The sequence below is a fragment of the Mauremys reevesii genome, linkage group 13 (genome assembly GCF_016161935.1).
Source record: "Mauremys reevesii isolate NIE-2019 linkage group 13, ASM1616193v1, whole genome shotgun sequence".
NCBI classification, from domain to species: Eukaryota; Metazoa; Chordata; order Testudines; family Geoemydidae; genus Mauremys; species Mauremys reevesii.
Genome location: NC_052635.1, coordinates 29,385,654 through 29,406,741, shown reverse-complemented (window position 1 = coordinate 29,406,741; position 21,088 = coordinate 29,385,654). Strand labels below are relative to the sequence as shown.

The window sequence follows — 21,088 nt, the reverse complement described above, 5'->3', positions numbered from 1 at the left end:
ATCTCATGCCCACCACATACACATTTCAAGCTGTTAGCAGATAACGGTTTAAGGATTTGACACACTAAAATGGGAAGAAAACAAAAATCTGTCTCAGACTACGTTTCAGAACACAAGGAAGTATTCAAGAGTTTAAAACAAAATAAAAACAAACAAAAAACACAGGAGAAAAGGATGAAGTTGAGTGTATGTGCTGCAAATGGTGTGGCCCAATTATTAAATGTAAATATTTATAGGCTAATAGTTCTAAGTCTACAACAGTAAACTGTTCAAAGGAAAAGTTTTATTTGGGGATTACAGATGTATTGTTTTCTTAGACTCCAAGGTGGCATTGTGTTTTGAGTTCTGTTTTAGTTCTGCAGCAAACCTCATTGAATTCCACTCATCAAAGCATTCAGCTACTAAGTACTTCCCCCCCTGTCCTTCCATCCACCAAAATAAACCCCAATATTTACCCCCAAAAAATAATCGTTTTTTGCACTGATTTTCACCTGTTTTTGTTGTTGTGGTTATAAACACTGACAAATTCCCGGAAAAAAATAAATAAAATAAAAACGGAAAACGAAGGGCCTTACCGATGGCCCTGTAGCGGGGTGGTTAGCCGCTCCTGCCCTTCGGGGCTTAAAGCAGCCCTGGAGAGGGCTGCAGCTCTAAAAGCTGGGCTGATTGGGGAAACAGCTGCAGCTGGGCCACGCCCAATCAGGCCACAGCTGACCTATATAAAAAGGCTGTGAGCCAGGCACCCAACCAGTCTCCCTCTGCCTGTAGAGGGAGAAGGGCCTGGCTGCAGGGAGCTAGACACAGGGTACCTGAGTGGAGCAGGGCTGGGGAAAGGCAGAGGAGCTGGGGAGCTCCAGCCTGGAAAGCCCCAGGCTGCGGCCTAGCACAAGGCCAACACGTACTGGGGGTTGCAGAGGGCAGCCCAGGGGTAGGCCAAGGCAGCAGGTCCAAACCGAACCTTGCCAGTGATGAGTAGGCTGATACTGCAGTCTGCCCCAGGGCGTGGGGCTAGACAATGACTGGCAGTAGCCATATACTGAGGCGAGGTGGGTGGGGGTTTCCCTGGGAAGGGGAGACCCTGAGAGAAAGGGGTTACTGCCAGGGGGCAGCACCCCAGGTAAAAGGGGCACCGGGTCCAGGGAGGGACATGGGGGGCCAACAGCAAGCGGTAAGGCAGATCACTGGCCTGCAGAGGACACTCCGGGCTGGAAATGGAGCTAATTCCCGGAAGTCACCAGCAGGAGGCACCGCAGGGGTGAGTCCGCACCCTTACAGGCCCACACAGCCCTTGGCTTCTCTGATGAGACTGTCAACATTGCAGGTGCGGTTAGCATCAACTGTGGGGACAGCTTTTGAGATGTGGGCAGTTGTCCCCTAGGAACTGGATCAAGACCAAAAACTTAGTTCACACAGACCAAACAAACAGCCATCAGATGGTGACAACTTCTGGTCGCTACTGAGCAGGGCTGGATTGTATCTGGTGAGCTCCAATACTAACCTCTTGAGCCCGGCGATTCTACAACAGCGATGCTGGTTTAGGACGTGCGTAAACACGAGCAGAATCTTCTCTGACGAGCAAGGTGCACACAGGACGGCTCATGCTCCCGCACAGCTACCAACACCCACGTGCACCGAAAGTGTAAGGAAATAGCCTTCCACCCCCCACACCCAAAGCGAGAGAGGCATTTACCTTTCCTGGAATGGGAGCTCGATCTGCAACAGAAGAAAAACACACGTCAGCCTTTCCATTTCCATGGACATAGCTTCTTTACAAGACTAGACCTCAAACGCAGCAGAGCTAATACTGTGGGTCCCGGCATGGCCCTGGAACCTGGGATCCTTTGCTGACCTTCTCCAGTTGAATTCGGGTGTACGGTGCTTCAGGCGAAAGCCTGTGCTAAGCAGAGCTACTCAAGGTGAAAAGGTCCTTCTCTCCTTCTGCACATACCAGCCCCCTCCAGTACTAGGCAGCACACTCCTGTCAATTAGGCAGACGTCCCAACTTTCCTGGGACAATCTCACCGTTAGCCCAAGAGGCACTGGCCCTGGTCACCGCTATCCTGCACCTTGTGCCATCATTTACACCAGTACAAAGTGAGTCAGTGGAGAATTTGGGTTTCGCAGCATTTTACATTCTCCTTGATCCAGGCCTGAAATACAAGGCAAGCCGGTGGGTAACCAGCCCCGCTGCATGTTGATGACTGGAGTAAGGGGCAGGGGCTCAGCCTGTCTCTGACAGGCTCCACAAGGGCAAGGAGGCCATTCAGGTTCACCTGGGACTAATTAACTCACTGCATAACTGGGAGGCCATTAATTAGGCAGGAAAGAACTTGGGCCTGATAGAAGGCAGCTTCTCCCAGTTTGTCAGGGTGAGCTAGAGACCAGGGACTCCTGGGCAGAGGAACAATTCTCCACAGCACAGAAGGAAAGCTCCCAAGGGGAGGAGGCTCACCAGGAAAGGGATCCTGATGCTAGGTGGGAGAGGCTCCAAAAGGGAAGTGCTACGAATGCTGCGTCTCGGCAGAACCTGGCCCCAGGGAAGCACTTCACCGTATGCAGCAGAAAGCCTAGATCTGAGGGATTACAGGCTGTTCCAAGGAAGGGTTGTCACAGTTTGATCTCTGTGGTGACCCCGACCCAAGAGGAGAAGCCCTTCCCCAGCTGATGACAAGAGGTCCTGGCTCCAGAAGAAGCTCCGAGACCAAGGGGACCTTGCTGGTAAGGGAGCTGGACATAAGTGGGGTTCATGGACCATGATTAACTCAGCCCCTCTCCCCTTTAGCTAGAAGTGCTGGGGCGGGGGCCTATTTGTATAACGTGCCACCTTCGAGTTAAATAAACTAGACCCCTGACGGGGCACTGTTCAACATACATGAGCCTCATTGGACTCATTGAAGCCCATTAGGGGAAACTGAGGCAGACACACAAATGCAATGCTGCACCAGGCCGCCAGGGACACTCCAGGAGTGAGGGTCCCCCATACACTGCCCCTCCATCTTAGATGTATGGCAGAACAATGGTCTTCCTTGCTCCATCCTACCTCTGGAACCAAGTGCAATGATTAAGTGCAGCCGCTGGACCTGGTCTCTCACCAGGATCTTCCCAGCTTTGTTAAACATCCTTCGGACACAGCTAAGGCCCACAGACTAGCCCACAATGCTCAGATCTCATCAGCGGGAGAGAGATCAGGAACCTATAAGCTAATCACACTAAAGTGATAAGTTATTAACCTCTAAGCTTTGGAAGGGCCAAGGATGTGTCTGATCATCCCATTCGTATTTGAATGGGAGTAAAAACATGGTTGGAGGAGGACAGAACCTCCAAAAAAGACAAAGGCCAGAGCTCTGGACACATCATTTCCGTTTCTGCCCCCCGCAGCCCCACTACAGAGAACTTGAGCCATCTCACCGTTTTCTGGTCGTCGTACATCAGGTTCCGGTAAATCTGGACGAACTGGCTATACGTTATATCCCCGTTCCTCTGCTCCACATCCTGCAGCCAAGAGGAGCAGAAATATGACAGCGGCTGTGATCACCCGAGACACCACACCGTTCATGGCATGGACAGCCCTCCTCCCACTGGGGCTTGCTGCAGAGGCACATGGTCCCTGCAGGGAGGGCAAAGCGAATGCTTCGCCCAACTGTGCCCACTGCCCTTTCGTTCATGCGCTGCAACCAGGAGGCCCACCACGGCACCACACAGGGTCTAGAAACATGTTTCAGAAACCGATCTCCCAGATCTGGGTTTCTGCCAGGAAGCATCACCAAGGCTGGGTCTCACCGATACGTCTGCCTGCAGAAGGCACAGGCTGTGAACTCTCTAATTGATGCAGAATACGCCTGCCGCTGTAGCAGCATGCCAGATGCTCTGCCTCCAAGCTCACACCCTCCCCCACAGCTTACAAGCTGGAGCAGGAGGAGACTCAGATATATTCTGCTCCCTGTGGGTGCCGGGAGATCTGCAAAGCAAAGAGTTCAGTGCAGTAAAAGCAACCTATTCCGCACTGCTGCTCCCAGCCAGGAGGCTACAGGGAAGGAAGCAGCAGTCTTCATAGGAAATTCAAACCCCGGCGAGTGAGAATCAAATGGAGTCTTCACACATCAGACATGCACTAAAGAGCAGGGTCATCTTGTGACTAGGGTAGGGGGCTGAGATCGCAGAACTCCTGGGTTCTATTCCCCATCTCCGCCACCGACTTCTTGCGGCTGCAGGTAAGTCACTTTCACCTCTCCATGCGCCAGCTCCTCTATCGACAAAATAGGGTTGATGCTGGCTTATTTCACAGTGGTCTTGTGAGATGTAACAATGTCATGTGTGCTTCGAGATCCTCAGGTGGCATCATTTAGAACTGCCTGCCAATCGCATGGGTGGCAGAGCCTGCAGGGGCTCAGTGGCCATGGGACAGGAGTGGATAAAGCTCCATCATCCCAGATGATCATTGACCTGCCCCCACTAATGCAGCATGTTTGCAAGGTGCCCACGACCCGGCCATCCCTGGTTCCACGGTGACCTGATGCAGCCAGCGGCCAGATCAGCTCAATGTTTGCACAAGGCTGCAGGGTCAGGCAGCAGCCTGCTGAGCTGAACTTCTCTTCTCGTGCAGCGCTCGGTTCAGCCAGGACAGGATGTGTGACAGGCGGCATGGGTATGTGCACCCCCACCTCTGAGCATGGGAGCATCTCGGGGAGCAGGGGACCACAAAAATGTGGGAAAGATCAGAGACCAATAAACACCAGCTGGTGAGGAGGGGCATAAAAAGGGTAGGTCAGAAAATCAAGCTGGCCACATAGGGGCCAGGGAGTGGCATGAACGGGGATTTGGCACCAATTCATTCACTGCAGGAGGGCTGGGAAGCCTGGCACTCAAACGTGCGTTATAGTCACAGGTGAGACTGGTTTAAAAATCAGACAAAAGGCTGCCGCGGGTCCAGAGATAGGTGCCTAGCAAGGCAAGAGACCCTTTATCGCTTTGCTACACACCAGTCTCTGAATCCTTGGGTTTAAAGTGGGGACGGGGAGAGGGATTGCGACCGGTCATGGTAAAGCCCGAGCACTCACCGTTAATTTCTCTCGCAGGAACCGCATGTTTGGGACTCGGTAGTTGACCTGGGACAGCATGTTTTTCAAATCCTTAGTTGAAATCCTAGCTCAACAGAGGAAGGAGGGAAACACACACAGTTAGAGACTCTGCTTTCATGGAATGAAGAGCCCAACCCCCAAACCTCAATGCTCTGCCCATAAAGCAGAACGTTTCCACAGGGGAGCAAGGAGAAGTAACCATCCAAAATACCCCAAGCTGGCACCAATCATCTAGCCCTGCCTGGCAGGAAGCCGGGGACGGTCCTCAGGGTAGGTTAAAGAGAAGATCCATAACCATATAAGCTTTCATGCCCACACAGTGCAGTGAGCCCCTAAAGCTGGAAACGGGATACAGAGTACTCAAGGGGCCATTGCAGGAGGCTGTATTGTTCCCTAGATTTGAATTACCTGGAGCTACTCTGAGAATTGAAGGCCAGAAGGGAGCATCACAATCATCTAGTCTGACCTCCTGCACATCGCAGGCCAGAGAACCTTGCCCACCCACTGCTGTAACAGACCCCTAACCTCTGGCTGAGTTACTGACGTCCTCACATCATGATTTAAAGACTTCAAGTTACAGAGAATCCATCATTTACTCAAATTCAAACCAGCAAGTGACTCTTGCCCCACACTGCAGAAGAAGGCAAATAACCCCCAGGTCTCTGTCAATCTGACCTGCAGGAAAATTCCTTCCCAACCCCAAATATGCCAGTTAATCTTAGAGCAGTGGGTGAGACCCACCAGCCAGATACCTGGTAAAGAATTCTCTATAGTAATTCAGAGCCCTCCTTGGATAGTGTCTCATGTCTGGACATTGGAGATATTTGCTAATAGCAATCAAGGATGGGCCATTCTAGACAACCTCATCATACCATCCCCTCCTAAAACTTATCAGTCTTGAAACAAGTTTACATAGAAAATGATGGGGTCTAAATTAGCTGTTACCACCCAAGAAAGAGATCTGGGAATCATTGTGGATAGTTCTCTGAAAACATCCAGTCAATGTGCAGCAGCAGTCAAAAAAGCGAACAGAATGTTGGGAATCATTAAGAAAGGGATAGATAATAAGACAGAAAATATCATATTGCCTCTATATAAATCCATGATACGCCCACATCTTGAATAATGCGTGCAGATGTGGTCGCCCCATCTCAAAAAAAGATACATTGGAATTGGAAAAGGTTCAGAAAAGGACAACAAAAATGATTATGGGTATGGAACGGCTTCAATATGAAGAGAGATTAATAAGACTTGGACTTTTCAGCTTGGAAAAGAGATGATTAAGGGGAGATAAGAGAGGTCTATAAAATCATGACTGGTGTGGCAAAAGTAAATAAGGAATAGTTATTTACTCCTTCTCATAACACAAGAACTAGGGGTCACCAAATGAAATTAATAGGTAGCAGGTTTAAAACAAACAAAAGGAAATATTTCTTCACGCAATGCACAATCAACCTGTGGAACTCCTTGGCAGAGTATGTTGTGAAGGCCAAGACTATAACAGGGTTCAAAAAAGAACTAGATAAGTTCATGGAGGATAGGTTCATCAATGGCTATTAGCCAAGATGTGCAGGGATGGTGTCCCTCGCCTCTATTTGCCAGAAGGTGGGAATGGGCGACAGAGGATGGATCACTTATAGAATCATAGAATATCAGCGTTGGAAGGGACCTCAGGAGGTCATCTAGTCCAACCCCCTGCTCAAAGCAGGACCACTCCCCAGACAAGTTCTTATTTCCATACCTAATTATATAATTTTTTTTCCCAGAGAGTAATTATACTAATATAAACAAGTTAGAGGTTGTAGTTATATATTTTAACTAACATGATAAATAAGTATCATCTGTACATGCAAGTTTATCAACCATCCCCATTTAAGTCTACATTTTGATTTTATAACTGGATAATTCATTTCCCTGTTCTTCCTATTAGGGAAAAATCATTTTACCATTGAGATTACTTTATTAGCCAAGAAATCCAACAACACAACATAATTATTCAATGCAGATTAATGGTACATTTCATGTTAGGAGCTGCTCCTTCCCTTTACATACACAATACTAAATGGTATGAGATTTATCTTTCCTGATGCTAACTTCTTTGTTCAGAAAAATCTGTATTCTATGCAATTTGAGAACACTAGATTTTTTGAATGAGCAACCACAGACTGTGAATGTATCACATACAAATGCCTTAGCACCCTGAATTGTATAGCGAAAACCAAAATTTATCAGTCGCTGCACATTAACTGCACGTTGAGGAAATAGTTCAAGAAACTCTCCTTATGAAAGCAGCACTAAAAGTGACTCATTGCCCTTTGAAGTCAGAGCCGATATGTTATAGTCGTCATTTTAAGACTACTGTATTTAAAGTCTTAAATGTGCAAGGTATTACATACAGTGTTCTTTAGGTCTTTATGAATGATCTACATACATTTTATTATATTAATAAATAGGATAAAATATTCAAATCACTTGATGATTACCTGTTCTGTTCATTCCCTCTGAAGCACCTGGCATTGGCCACTGTTGGAAGATATGATATTGGGATAGACGGACCTTTGGTCTGACCCAATATGGCTGTTCTTACATTAGGTTTTTTTGCCCCCACTGCTCCCCTTGGTAGGCTGTTCCAGAACGTCACTCCTCTGACGGTTAGAAACCTTCATCTAATTTCAAGCCTAAACTTATTGATGACCAATTTATACTCATTTGTTTTTGTGCCAACATTGGCCCTTATTTTAAACAACTCCTCTCCCTCCCTGGTGTTTATCTCTCTGATGTGTTTATAGAGAGCAATCATATCTTCCCCCAGCCTTCATTTTGTTAGGCTAAACAAGTCAAGCTATTTAAGTCTCCTCTCATAGGGTAGGTTCTCCAGATCATCCTAGTAGCCCTTCTCTGTACCTGTCCAGTATGAATTCATCTTTCTTAAACATGGGAGACCAGAACTGCACACAGCATTCCAAATGAGGTCGCACCAGTGCCTTGTACAATCGTATTAATGCTTCCCTGTCTCCAGTGGAATACCTCACCTGATGCACCCCAGGATTGCATTAGCCTTTTTCGCAAACCTGTCACACAGGTGGCTCACCGTCATCCTGTGATTGACCAACACACTCAGATCTTTCTCCTCCTCTGCCATTTCCAATTGATAAGTCCCAAGGTTATAGCAAAAATTCTTGTTGTTATCCCCTAAGTGCATGACTTTAGACCAGCATTTCCCAAACTGTGTTCTGCGGAACACTGGTGTTCTGCACGATGTGAATAGGTGTTCTGTGAAAGACTCTTGCACTTGATTTTTGTACTACTTTATACGTGCTTTCCAGTTAGAAATTGTTAGTTCAAGTTCTTTTAAATTTGTATTTTTGCTTTGTTTTAGAAAATAAAATATATTTGAGCATAAATAACGCAATTTTTTTACTTGAAAACCAAATGACTACAAAATATTACACGTGTTCCGTAATAGGCTAAAACGTGTTCCATGGCCAAAAAAGTTTGGGAAACGCTGCCTTAGACTATTAAATTTCATCCCATGGGGCTATCAGGGTAATAGTACTGATGGGCAGGTTATGGTGGCTTCAGTAGGTTTGGCTCACTGTGTCTTCCGATTCTGATGAGGCAGTGGCCTAGTGCCTAACAGAGACTAAGGACTAGACTGGCTGAGAGTTGGAGGAAATAGCCCAGTGAAATAAGTTGGAAAGCCTTGGGCCTACGAGCCAAGAGTATGTACCAACAGGCAGGCGTGGCATCAGCAAGCCAGCCGTGCACCATGCTCCCGCTTAGGTCAATGGAAGTCCCACACAAAGAAGGGCTTGGGGGTTGGGCCTACAACTCCCCATGCAGTTACTCCAGGAACAACCTACGTGCCTCTGCCAAAAAGAAAAAAACAAGCTGGCATTCAGTTCTTGTCCTTCAGGCAATGCAAAGTCACAGTGTGATGATTCAAACCGCCCACCGAAACCTGGGTGATCCCCAAGTGGGAAGAGACTAGACTGGGTGGCAAACCTAGAGAGAGACAGCACAAGTGGGCGTCGTGAACAGCACAACCGGGAACTGCCAGAACACAGTTTGGTATCGTTTTCCAGCTGAGTCTGATGACACTACTAGCAAGGAGACCCTGTTGGTCTGGGGGAGACTGGGCATGGACGCCCACAGAACAGTGATGTGCAGAGACATCTCATGTCTGACAGGAACCCAGAAGGGAAGGCCGTGTGTCTTGTTCGCAGGCGCCCTTCAGCACCAGCCCCGAAGTGATGCTAACCTGGGAGCCATCTACACAGCAGGGAGGACACGCTTCTGTTCACAGGACAGAGAGCGAGAGTCAGATCATTCTGCAGAAAAAGGCAGCAGGCCCAACACACAGCCCCAGCCCTCCCCACCCTCCCCCTTCGAGCAGCCAAATAAACTGCAGAGCCAGCGACGCGGAGTCACCCAGAAAGCTGGATCAATAACATCACCTCCCCTACCAGGAGGAGGTTTTAGTCCTAATGGCGAGTGCTTAATTTGTAATGAAAGAGGTGCCAGGGCTCAAGGAATTAGGTGCAGGGGCTTAAGCAATTTATTTACTTTCATAACTGATGTGGCAAGCCCAGAGGTGCCAGGCTATGAACTGCCAAGCCCAGAGGTGCCGGGCTATGAACTGCCAAGCCTAGAGGTGCCAGGGCTCAGCCCTGGCACAAATTAAGCACTGGTAATCACACAAACCCAGCTTCCTCTGGAAAGAGAGTGCGACAAAGATGGGGAACGAACATATTTAATGGAGCTCTGCAAGGTCTTGGGGAAGCCAGAGAGAAGGCCTGCATGCCCCGAACAGAGGGCCTCGGGAGGCCCGGGATTCAGCGTGCATCCGAGGTGGTAGCAAGGGGGTCAGACGAGGAAGGGATTCCAAGGGAGCGCAGTGCCAAATGCTGGAGGATGGATCACACACAGTGGCTGGATCAATGCCACCTGTGACTCCTATTTTGGGATCAGCCACAGGAAATGAATCACAATAGAGGAGCCACAGGATGGGGGAGGGTGGGGTGAGGCAAGGGAGATTGTTCCTGTGTCATCATCCCGCCATTTGTTCGTCAGCTGCTTTTACCTTCCCTGCCATCCCCAATTCGGGAAGCAGCGGGTCCTCTCAGTTCCCATCTGGGGATCCCATCGTGTTTCGCAGCTGTCCAGCTTTGAGGCTCTGCACTGTGACCAAGGTCTAGTCAGGATACCCTTTGGAGACTGTTGGTGCAGATCCTTAAAGTGGCCGTAGGGGTCACTGTTGAGCACGGCAAGGCGCTCATCCATCTCTTCCTTCTCTCCTGCCTGCCCTGTGCAGAGCAGGCCATGTAGGGTTGCCAACTTTGTACTCACACAAAACAAAACGCCCTTGCCGCACCCCTGCCCCTCCTCAGGGGCCCCGCCCCAACTCACTCCATCCCCCCTCCCTCTGTCGCTTGCTCTCCCCACTGTCACTCACTCGCTCATTTTCACCAGGCTGGATCAGGGGGTTGGAGTGCGAGAGGGGCTGAGGGCTCCGGGAGGAGGTGCGGGCTCTGGGGTGGGGCCAGAAAAGAGGAGTTCAGGGTGCAGGAGGGGGATCCAGGCCGAGGCAGTGAGTTAGGATGTGGGAGAGAGTGAAGGCTCTGGGGTGGAGCGGAGATGAGAGGCTTGGGGTGCATGAGGTGGCTCTGTGCTGGGGGGTGGAGCTGAGGGGTTCGGAGTATGGGAGGGGGCTCGGGGGACTGACGGGACCGATGGGTTCATAGAGCGGGATGGGGATCAGGACAGAGGGTGCAGGGCTCCGGGCGGCGCTTATCTGAGGCAGCTCCTGGAAGCAGCGGCATGTCCCCCGCTCCAGCTCCTAGGCAGAAGCGTGGCCAAGCAGCTCTGCACACTGCCCTGTCCGCAGGCGCTGCCCCCCACAGCTCCCATTGACTGTGGTTCCCAGCCAATGGGAGCTGTGGAGCTGGCACTAGGGACGGGGGCACTGCGCGGAGCCTCCTGGCTGCCCCTACACCTAGGAGCTGGGGGGGCGGGGACGGGACATGCCACTGCTTCCTGGAGCCGCAGGGAGCCTGCCTTAGCCCCACTGCACCACCAATTGGACTTTTAACAGCCTGGTCAGCGTTGCTGACTGGAGCCGCCAGGGTCCCTTTTCGAGAGGGCATTCCAGTCGAAAACCGGACACCTGGCAACCCTAAGGGCATGGCTTGTGCTAGGGGCGTCCTTGCCACCAGCTCAGCTACAGTGCTACAACCAGGGCGTGACTTTCCCTGTAGAGCTTTCTCCACAAGCATCACAACCCTCTCACCAGGACATCCCTGCCCACCCATCACATCACATGCTTGTTGCATCCTAGGTCCAAGAAACAGGGACAATCAACTGGCCTCACTCAGAACAGCAAAAGGAAGAGGAGAGGAAGGGGACCATCACCAACAGCCAGCAGAACACCTAAGGATGAAGGTCACAGGAAGCAGCTGTCACATGCTAGAGCCATGACCCGAAGCCATCAGATTCCAGGACAGATCACAAGGAAGGTGGGCCCCGACCTGTCGCTCCCCATTCACGATATGCACTTTGTGCATTCAATAGTGATCTCAGTCCTGCCAGAGGTGAGGCTTGGGGTTTACGAAGAGGTGTGTGCATGGGTTGGGGAGGGTGTAAGAGAAAACCTGTCCCTAGGTAGCAGTGGCATTAGCCTTCACCTCTAGGAACAAGAGTTCCAGCTCCCAAGGGGACATGAACCTGGTTCTCACTCACAGGGGGCATCCTGTCTCTATCTTCCAACAAGACACCAGTTAATTTCTAAAGCAAGGTGTAGGGCTGGAAGCGCCTGGGATTGAGTGGGTCAGGACTGAGGGGCAGATCTCGGTGTGTGGGGACCCAGGACTGGACCAGTAAGAGACACAGCAGTTGAGGATGAAGGGGCAGGGGCGGAGCCAGGAGATTAGGCATCCAGGACCGGAGCATGAAGAGGTGCTGTGGTCACAAGTGAGATGCATCAACGAAGCACTGTGGGGACAGGGACAGCAGGAGGTGTTACAGGACTGCAGGGTACATTGGCAGAGCTGTTCTGGGGAAGCTTTCAGAGCTCCAGCTCCTACCATGCGGGGCTCTAGCCAGGGCTCTTACACCCTCACTTTCATATACAATAAATACACCCACATGGGAAAGACTAAAGTTTATCCAATTACTGTACCACAGGCACTGAGCCAGGCAGCAATCTTATTTGGGAGAGAGATAAGATCTGAAACCCACCAGTCAGAGGCGGAGACAAGCTCTTCATATATCTTTAAATATTTGCTCTAACTGGCACAGTCTGTCTTTTTCCAGCCTCCCCACTCTTATTTTCCATGATGCATGCATGAGAAACAGATGATGTGTGTATGTGTTTGCTTTCCATTCCCTCCCCACTATATATATATATACATACATTTCACACCCACCCACCGCGCACCCTGCCAATGGAGAACTTAGCAGAAATTTCTCCCCACCGCGAGGGCCCTCTGCTTAGCCAGAGACTCCCGAAGAGCTCAGAGAGAGAGGACAAGAGACACAGCACACTCAGCATGGATCCCAGCCTGTTATAATCCATGGCAGCTGAGAGCCAGCCCACATGCCTATACAACAAACTCCAATTCTCTGAGCAGGCCATTCTGGGAGCCCAGGGAAGAACCCAGCTGTCTTGACCCACAGGAGAGGGATGATAAACAGGCACGTAAGGACTGTGTCACAAGATACTTATCAACCTCACTCCCCCGCCCCTGAGCACTAGTCATCAGTCACTAGATCACACTGGACTTGGTGCTACAGCACTGCCCACGCTCTCAGATCCTTGCGCAAGCCAGCCTGGGTGAGGTTCTTGGGAGCAACGGCAAACAGCTCTGGGAAACAAGCGAGAAGTCTGAGCCCACCTGCCGACAGCCAAACTGGCCCCTTTTAAAACTGGGGCTTGGAAGCCACGGCTGGCTCCTGCCCACCCACCTCCTGCAGCCACTGGGACTTGGAAGTGACCAGTTCAGTGAGACACACTCACAGCTCGAATTGTAGGCCCAGATTGCCCCTATGTTGGGAAAAGCCTGTGCGGGGGTAGGGAACTCCAAGAGGTTTCATTTGCAGTATTCCCCCAGTATGCAGAGAGGGCAGGAAAGCCAAATCTCCAAGCCAGCCTGCCTTGGGGATCAACAAGAGGTTGGTGCTATCCCTGTTTCCTCACTGGCTCCAGGGCTGCTTGCCCCCTCCCCCACAGCTCCATGCCAGGATGCAGTCCCAGCACCTGGCCCACCACTTTCCCTCGCTGGGGATAGGAGGGGGAAAAGCAGTAATAGGGAGGAGTTGATGTGCCTTGAAGTTCATCCTGACTAATGACCTTCTCACACCCCCCGCCTCACCGAAGGGCTTCAACAGGCCCCAAGGAAAGGGGGAAAGTGAGCCAGCACTCCCTGCTCCCCAGAGCTGGGGATCCATAGGGCCTTTGACCCCCCTTCTGCTCACAAAGGACCACACCGATTACAGCTGGAGAGGCCTAGCAGACCTTGGCACTGTTATTTGAGATACAGTAGGAGTCTACAGGCCTGCCCACCTAGCGTGCACAGTTCCTTCTGCAGACCTGCGGAGCGGCTGATGGATAGTCAAGGCAGCGAGAGGCAGAAAGAGTGTGGGATGGAGGCAGCGAAAGCGTGAGCATATGTATGGGCTCCAGAGATGGAAATGTGATACCCAGTCTGCCCTGCTCACTGCACAACAGCCACCCAGCTAATTAGCCAACGTGCCCACACAGTCTCCAGGTACAGCAACCAGTGCAGACTGACATTCAGAAGGGAACTCCCCCTCCCCCATCTAATAATTCTCTCAGATTTGTGATCAGCCAAATGCTGACTCACAAAGCCCAAGCAAGTCAGTTTCAGATGATGATTTGCTGGCAGAGAACCTGTCTGCTCCTGGCAACATGCTGGTGCTGATCTACTCCCCAGGGAGAGGGATGCAGAGAGTCCCTTGATAGTACAACAGGAAAGGATTGATTTAATCCAGTTAAACCCCTTTTCAGCTACACTCCAGAGATGCAGCTCACAGAGGACCAGTCTTAAGGGCCTGATGCTCAGGCTCCAGTGATTAGGTCAGGAAATGGAACCCAGAAATTATCTATTTATTATTTCCAGGCCTCACTGGGTGAGCCAAGAGCCCTATGTCTGCCAGGTTACTGCTTTCCAACGTGGGAGGGAAACCAGAAAAGGATGAACCTTACCCCCAGAAGAGGAAGGACATGACTGACGGAAGGGAAGGAAAGGGAAGCCTGCAAGGGTATCATCTTCACACCAAGAGAGGAGGTTTCCATGCAAGGTTTTTGTTTAGCTGGTTCACTGAAGCGTTCTGCTGCATCTTCAAGACTACTTGTTCCAATGGAACATTAGCAGGAGTGGAGGACGACAGAGGAGGGTGGGTTTGCAGCACAGACCCGGAGTGGGTGTTGGCAGCTTTGAAGCTGTCAGCCCAGCTGTTATGGTCTAAGAGGAAAAAAGGAACCCACCACACCACAATGAGACGTACCCAGTGTTCCCCTCACTGCTTGAGGCAGGAGGAACCAGCTTAGATATGGATTTTATGTACTGTGTTATTAATTATGTGAAGGTGCCTAGGGCCTTGGACGGATTTTTTTTATTTTAAATCTCAACACAGAGAAAATAAACTGGGTTTTAGGCTTTTTAAAAGGTATTTATACATAGGTGCAATCAGAGCAAAACTTGAAACACCAATCCCAAACTTCTCTGTAACCTGACACTGTCATTTCACCCCAAAGGGAGCAATTTTTCATAACCACAGGCAAAACGGTGTTTTCTAGATCATATTTAGGAAAAAAACTAACATCCTCCCCCCCTACCAAAAACAGTGACCAAATAACACCTGAACAGCCACTGTGTGTGTGTGTATATTTCTGGGATGCACACAAACACACCCCTCGGCCAGACTCGGGGGGTTTGTCCTACAGCACCTGCAACAGAGGGTTGGGGGGGAGGATTATTTACACACCATTGGTTTTAAAAGAGTTGGTATAAAACTAGGTCCTGCACGTGCAGTTGGTTACACACCTGCCTTAACGGTACACATGCAAGTAGTCCTGCTGAAGCCAACGTGTATGTGACTAAATGCATGCCTGCTCGAAGGACGAGGTCTCTAGTAAGTGGTGGTGATGGGGATGTTATTTTTCAGTTTCCAAGAACCTGCTACAATGGATGGTTGGTTTGTTGCTGATTTTTAAAGACCATTATTTAAAAAAAAAAAACAGCGCATTGCACCCTTTTTAAAAACCATTTTCAGGTTCAAAACCATGGATGAAATCCCAGCTCCATTGAAACGAATGTTACAACTCCCCACTGAGGCCAGGATTTCACCCCATACTTTTTAACTCCCCACAACCTCTGCAACTATTTTACCGACAGTACGTAAGATTGTTATAAAACAGAAGGAACTAAAACCTCATTTACTTTCACTCTTCATGCTCCTGGCTTAACATTTTGCACCTCTCACAACTTGGATAACAGAAGGAGACTAGTCACTTACGCATTTTGCTTTTAGTCAATTTCATTTGAAGGCTTCTAGTGACTTGCCTGATGCTACCACTGGCAAACACGGAAGGAGAAAGTTTCTTTTCTTCACTTCATTTCAAATGCCATGGAGAGATTATATATTTAAAGACTATGTCTTCTGGGTTTTAGATATGGAAAGAATTCATGTTCTGTTCGGGTGGCTTCTGGGTGGAGGGAGGGGTCAGGGTGTGCGTGTATGTATGCACAAGTAAGTACAGAAAATCTAAAATTTTATGCCACATTTTATCTGATGGTCTCTTTAAAGCAGCTGGGTGTGTGACTGGAGCCGTTGAACTAAGGGCCGTGTTTTCATCTCTCTTTAATCTAGCTTCCAAATCTGTACCTCTACTTCTGCACCTGTTTTGCATCTATCCACTGAACTGCTGAGCACCCAAACATCCAATTTTCACACACAGAGGCCAGCTAAACATGCAAAAGATATAGCTGGCATTTAGATTTGGAGGCCTGAGCCTGGTAATTTGGCTCTAACCCTCTCATACAAAGAGAAATCCCATTAGCCCTCACTTTAACAAGGACTCTGTTTAAATGAACTTATCAGTTGTATCTTTGCTCCCCTCAGCCCCCAAGAACACACAAGGAGCAGCGGAAACAGGAAAACAAGAGTTTTAAAATATTTAAAAAAACAAGTAACAATTACAGAGGTCCATTAAGTGCATTAGCGCTGCTGGAATATATTAAAAAGACAACACTTCCGTTCCTCTCTGCTGCACAAGCATTAATCACCTCTCCAGTCCTCTAAGTGGCACATTCAGAATGGACGAGGCAACACTCTCACTACGCCATGATATACGGACACAAGTCCATCCGGATCCAAGCAACATGAAGCACTCCCCTCCCTCTCTCATACATGCTCTGCCTTGTATTTTGGCCAGCTTTGATTACGCCCAGGCTGCTTGAGTTCATAGGCCTGTTTCTACCCAGAGCCAGCACTGGGTCAGAATGAGCTGCAGCTGAAAAACAGGTTCACAGACTGCAGAAGAGAGAGTGGGCAATCATGACAGAGGTGGCAGGCTCTCCCCTGGCAGGGCACAGATCAGCAGGAGATGTGAAATGTCAGAGGACGACGGATGCCCCCAAGGGATCTGTTCACACCACTGGTCTCCCACTAAATGCAGAGTTCTGGTATTCAAGGCCTTCCGTGAAAGTGCCCATGATACCCCACCATGATACAAACACATCTGTCACATCCCCAAGACAGCTACATGCCACGGAGCAAAAGCAAAGCTCACGAGCACGGGAGAGACGTCCCGGGCTGCTGCGCCATGAGCGTGGCAGTGGCTTCCTGCAGGGATTAGAGTAACAAGCCTCAGGGTGGAACGTGGAACTTGCTGGCCTTACCGCAATACAACACAATCAGCAGAACGGCAAAAGGACAAACAGGAGATCCTTTGGAATATTTAATCCCATCAGGTGCTCAGTCACCATGGCAATAAGCATGGCATTAATGTCTAGATAAATAAAGGGGGGCAGATATAACCCTTTGGCAGATGGAGTCCAGCAGGTTTCTTATTGTAATCTGAGGACACACACTGCTGCATGAGCAATGCCTCCACAGCCTTCCCCCGCACCCCCTTCTCTCACTGTTCAGCGGTAATGGACGAATGTTTCACATCTCAAGGGGAAAGGCACTTAAAAAAAAAAATCAATAGCGAAAGGTTAATGTGCTCTGTTAACATCACTAAGGAGAACCACGTCATGGAAAATGAAAGGAGGCAGGGAACAGTGCCCTAAGAGGAGAGGGCTGCTGACTCTGGTGCGGAGGGCAGACTGAACAAGAACACTGTACCCATTTAAATTCATGTCAGCAGTGGCAGAGTTCAGAGGGCAGAGCTCCTCTCACCAGGTGAAATTCACCTTTGTGCACAAATCTACACACCACTGAAATCCCAGCGGGGCTTACATGGTGCCCAGACCTCAGACCAGCCCTCCTCACGGTAGGGGAAAGGGAGTCCCACCAAGAAATGGGACCAGCACAAACACACTGTCAATGGCGCAGTCCAGGCCCCAAAGAGCTCACAGTCTAAAAGACAAGACAAGTGAGTGAGAAACAAGGGGGTATTGGGGGCTGAGGGGCGGGGAGAGTAACCCAAATAAAAGGTTTTAGCACCGATTGGGCTGTTGCTGCTGTACATTGCTTTGCACGGTGTGGTTCTCTGAGCAGAGACAATTGGGGCTCCATGGCTCAGTTTCCCTTGCTGGTTCCCAGGAGACCCCAATACCGTGGTGTTTTGTATTCCTAACTGCAGGGAATGGGTCATAAGAACATAAGAATGGCCCTAGTGGGTCACACCAAGGGATCATCTAGCCCAGTATCCTGTCTCCCGACAGTGGCCAGTGCCAGGTGCCCAGAGGGAATGAACAGAACAGATAATCATCAAGTGATTCATCCCCTGTCGCCCATTCCCAGCTTTTGGCAAACAGAGGCTAGGGACACCATCCCTGCCCATCCTGGCTAATAGCCATTGATGGACCTATCCTCCATGAATTTATCTAGTTCTTTTTTGAACCCTGCTATGGTCTTGGCCTTTACAACATCCTCTGGCAAAGAGTTCCACAGGATCAATAGAAAACAAAAAAACTCTTTACATGGAGTATTTCAAATAACCATGAAAAGATTTAGACTCCTCTTAGGGTATATAAAGCCTCTCAAAAAAAACAAAAACCACACAGCCCACGCTTTGGACTTCAGCTAAAACTGACAAAGCCCTTTAAAAGTCAGAGGGAAACACCAATACACTAAGCCCGTATGCTATCACTGTTACCAATTAGGAACCTGATTCTACAAGCCTAGCTCAGATGAGCAAGCTTCACTCAGATCAGCAAGCCCCATGAACTTCAACAGAATTGCTCACCAGAGTAAGAGTTGCATGACTGTGTCTTAAGGCTTGTCTACACCAACATTTTGTTCACAATGAACTTGGGTGTGAATCTACCCCACACTAGCCTGCCTTGAAATGAATGGCCCCTGTGGACCCTGCTGATGCATTCATAATTCCTTAGTGAGCCTTGAACTAGTCCCATGCCAAAGCCGGGTAGATCAAAGCTCACTAAGGAATCGTTAATGTGCTATCAGCAAGATCCACATGGACAGTTAATGCACCGGAGGCTAGTGCAAGGTAAATTTACACCCCAGCTTGACACCAACTAAATGTGTGTGTAGCCAAGCCCTCAGTTTTGATCTTTAGAAGGCGGGACAGCACCAGTAGGAGGTGCTCAAACACCCTTATTACACGTTTGGTTTCTAAATGCATTTCTCAGTTTATGCCCAGGGAGGAGCGCCTGAGACGTCTTCAATTCTGAGACTTTAGCACTGAGTAAAACAGGCCCAACTTTTCTAAATTCATAAATCTGCATAAACAAGAGCTCCTCTCTCTTTACCTGTCTTCTCGGTTGCGATCCAGCGAGTAGAACTGCTTCCGGAGCCACCTGAAAGGAAAAACACAAACACAAACACACACTCGTTTTACTACATAAATCTTGATTGCTCGGTATCAAACATTGTCTCCAGGCCTAATTCTGCCAGGTACTGAATTGTCCTCAACTCCCTTTGATGTCATCTCCCCGCTCCCATCAGAATGCCTGGCTGCTCCCCTGTGAAGCAGGTTAGTTTCTTACTGCAGACCTGTGTTCTGACATTTTTTATGCACCCAGAACCCCTACTGCATGCAGGATCAGGCTCATCCTGATCATGAGCAGGAGGATCACGTACCACAGCAGGTCAATGCAATGAAACCGTTTGCTTAGGGAGCTCTGGGCTCAAACCCTTTGTAGTTCGTAAGTGGAATGAGGTGGGCCTCTCTCAGTCCAAGCTCGAAGTGGCTCCATACTCAGATCCCAGAGGGTCCCACACAATTGGCAGGACTGCTGAGGTGACTCAGCACAAAAGCATGCCTGGAAGAGGCGATGCTGCTGGTGAGGATTCGGGCGCCTTGGCAGAGCAGGGTGGGGTTGCAGGGATGCTGCAGGACAGGACAGACAGCCGTCCTGGCGCAGACCATGGTGTCTGGAGCTGCAGAGAATGGGAGTAGGGCGAGGACTGAAGGGCATTGGCGGAGAAGAACTCTGAGGACAAACTGGACCAAAGCAAAGACGCTGCTGCCAAGTCAGGTGCTTGAGCAGAGCGGTGAGGGGGAAGCCAGCAGAGCGGCTGCCTGTCCTGTGCCCGCCATGGTGTCATTAGCTCCTCACCTCCCTGATGCTTGCCTTACCTTTCGATTTGCAGAGGGGTGGGGGCCCTGAGAGTATCCCCCACCAGCCAGTTTAACCCTTTGATCCACATGTTGACTTCATCCTCGGATGTGGCTGTGAAAATAAAGAACAGGGCTCATGAAGGAACGAGGCAGCCGCACTGACCCTGGCTTCCATGGAGGAAGCCCCGGCACAGCTGCAGCATGGCAGGAGGAAGTAGATCCAGCCAGGCCAGGGGCCTAAACATCACCATAAGGTGGATCTGTGTCAACCCCTCTTTATATCCATTGCCTAATATAAAAAAATACAGCACCCCTGTCTGTTCTCCCCTTCAGTACCCATCCCTTCCCTGCATTGTCAGTAACTCCCACCTTGCTGATCTCTGATCCTCTCCTGCTCCCCATAACGTCTGTCTGCCGGTCTCCAGCCATCAGCTCTCACTACTAAGCTCTCACCCACATCTCTCTCAATACACATGACTGGTCGGTTCCTATTCACCTCCATGCTCAGCATTCTAAGCCACCTCGCTGACAAGGCCCTGGGGTTTCTCGGTGCCCGTTTGTTTTCAAGGAGCAAATTTCAGCTGCTCTTGAGACACAAGCGACAGCTATTTTTAGAATGTGCGCGGATTTCTTTTTAACCTCCCCATTGTTTGCTGTATCCTCTTTGAAGCTAGAAAATAACATCTCTCTCCCTGTGCAATCGCCGTGTAGAAGACACAGTTGTCTTGCATATGCAGAAGCCAGCACGGCTGCCCACCAAGGCTTGTCTACAGGAGAAAGCTGCACCGATTTAACTTAAATTAGTTTGTAAACCGAAATAGGGAAATGGGTGCCGAAGGCTGTTTAGAGTGGCTTGTCTCAGTTTTAGCGTAAACCTGTTCCTAACTGACCCCCGCTAATCTGAAACAAGCCACCCTTAAACCGAAATGAGAACGGCTACACTGCCTTTGGCACTGATCTTAAGTTAAATGCCCCGAGGAGCATGCAATCGAAATGACCCTGCAAATGCAAAGCGAACACAGGGGACTGCCCACCTTGCAGGCTGAGAGTTTTCAGCCTGAACTCCATTCCATAGAGGACGACGAAGCAGTGAGACGGGTCTGACCGGAACGAGGGATCCTCCTGGTATCGGTCAAAATCTCGGGAATTATTTCCTGGACGAATCTCTTGGATTTCACGAATGTCGACTGGGGGGAAAGAGGAAGGAAAAGGAAATGAGAGGACTGAAAATGTAGCA

The 21,088-nt window shown here is 49.6% G+C and overlaps 1 protein-coding gene across 8 annotated transcripts in view; it reads right to left on the bottom strand.

Moving 5' to 3' along the window:
* The window catches only part of PLCG1 (phospholipase C gamma 1), a 96,689-nt gene that overhangs the window by 33,425 nt on the left and 42,176 nt on the right, over positions 1–21,088 (bottom strand). For all 8 annotated transcript variants that reach the window (XM_039498720.1, XM_039498718.1, XM_039498717.1 and 5 more), the window contains 6 exons: positions 20,886–21,038; positions 19,870–19,963; positions 19,040–19,087; positions 5,058–5,142; positions 3,409–3,492; positions 1,691–1,713 (listed from right to left, as the gene is read on the bottom strand). In XM_039498720.1, coding sequence (XP_039354654.1) covers positions 1,691–1,713; positions 3,409–3,492; positions 5,058–5,142; positions 19,040–19,087; positions 19,870–19,963; positions 20,886–21,038 — 487 coding nt within the window. The remainder of the gene's footprint in view (positions 1–1,690; positions 1,714–3,408; positions 3,493–5,057; positions 5,143–19,039; positions 19,088–19,869; positions 19,964–20,885; positions 21,039–21,088) is intronic.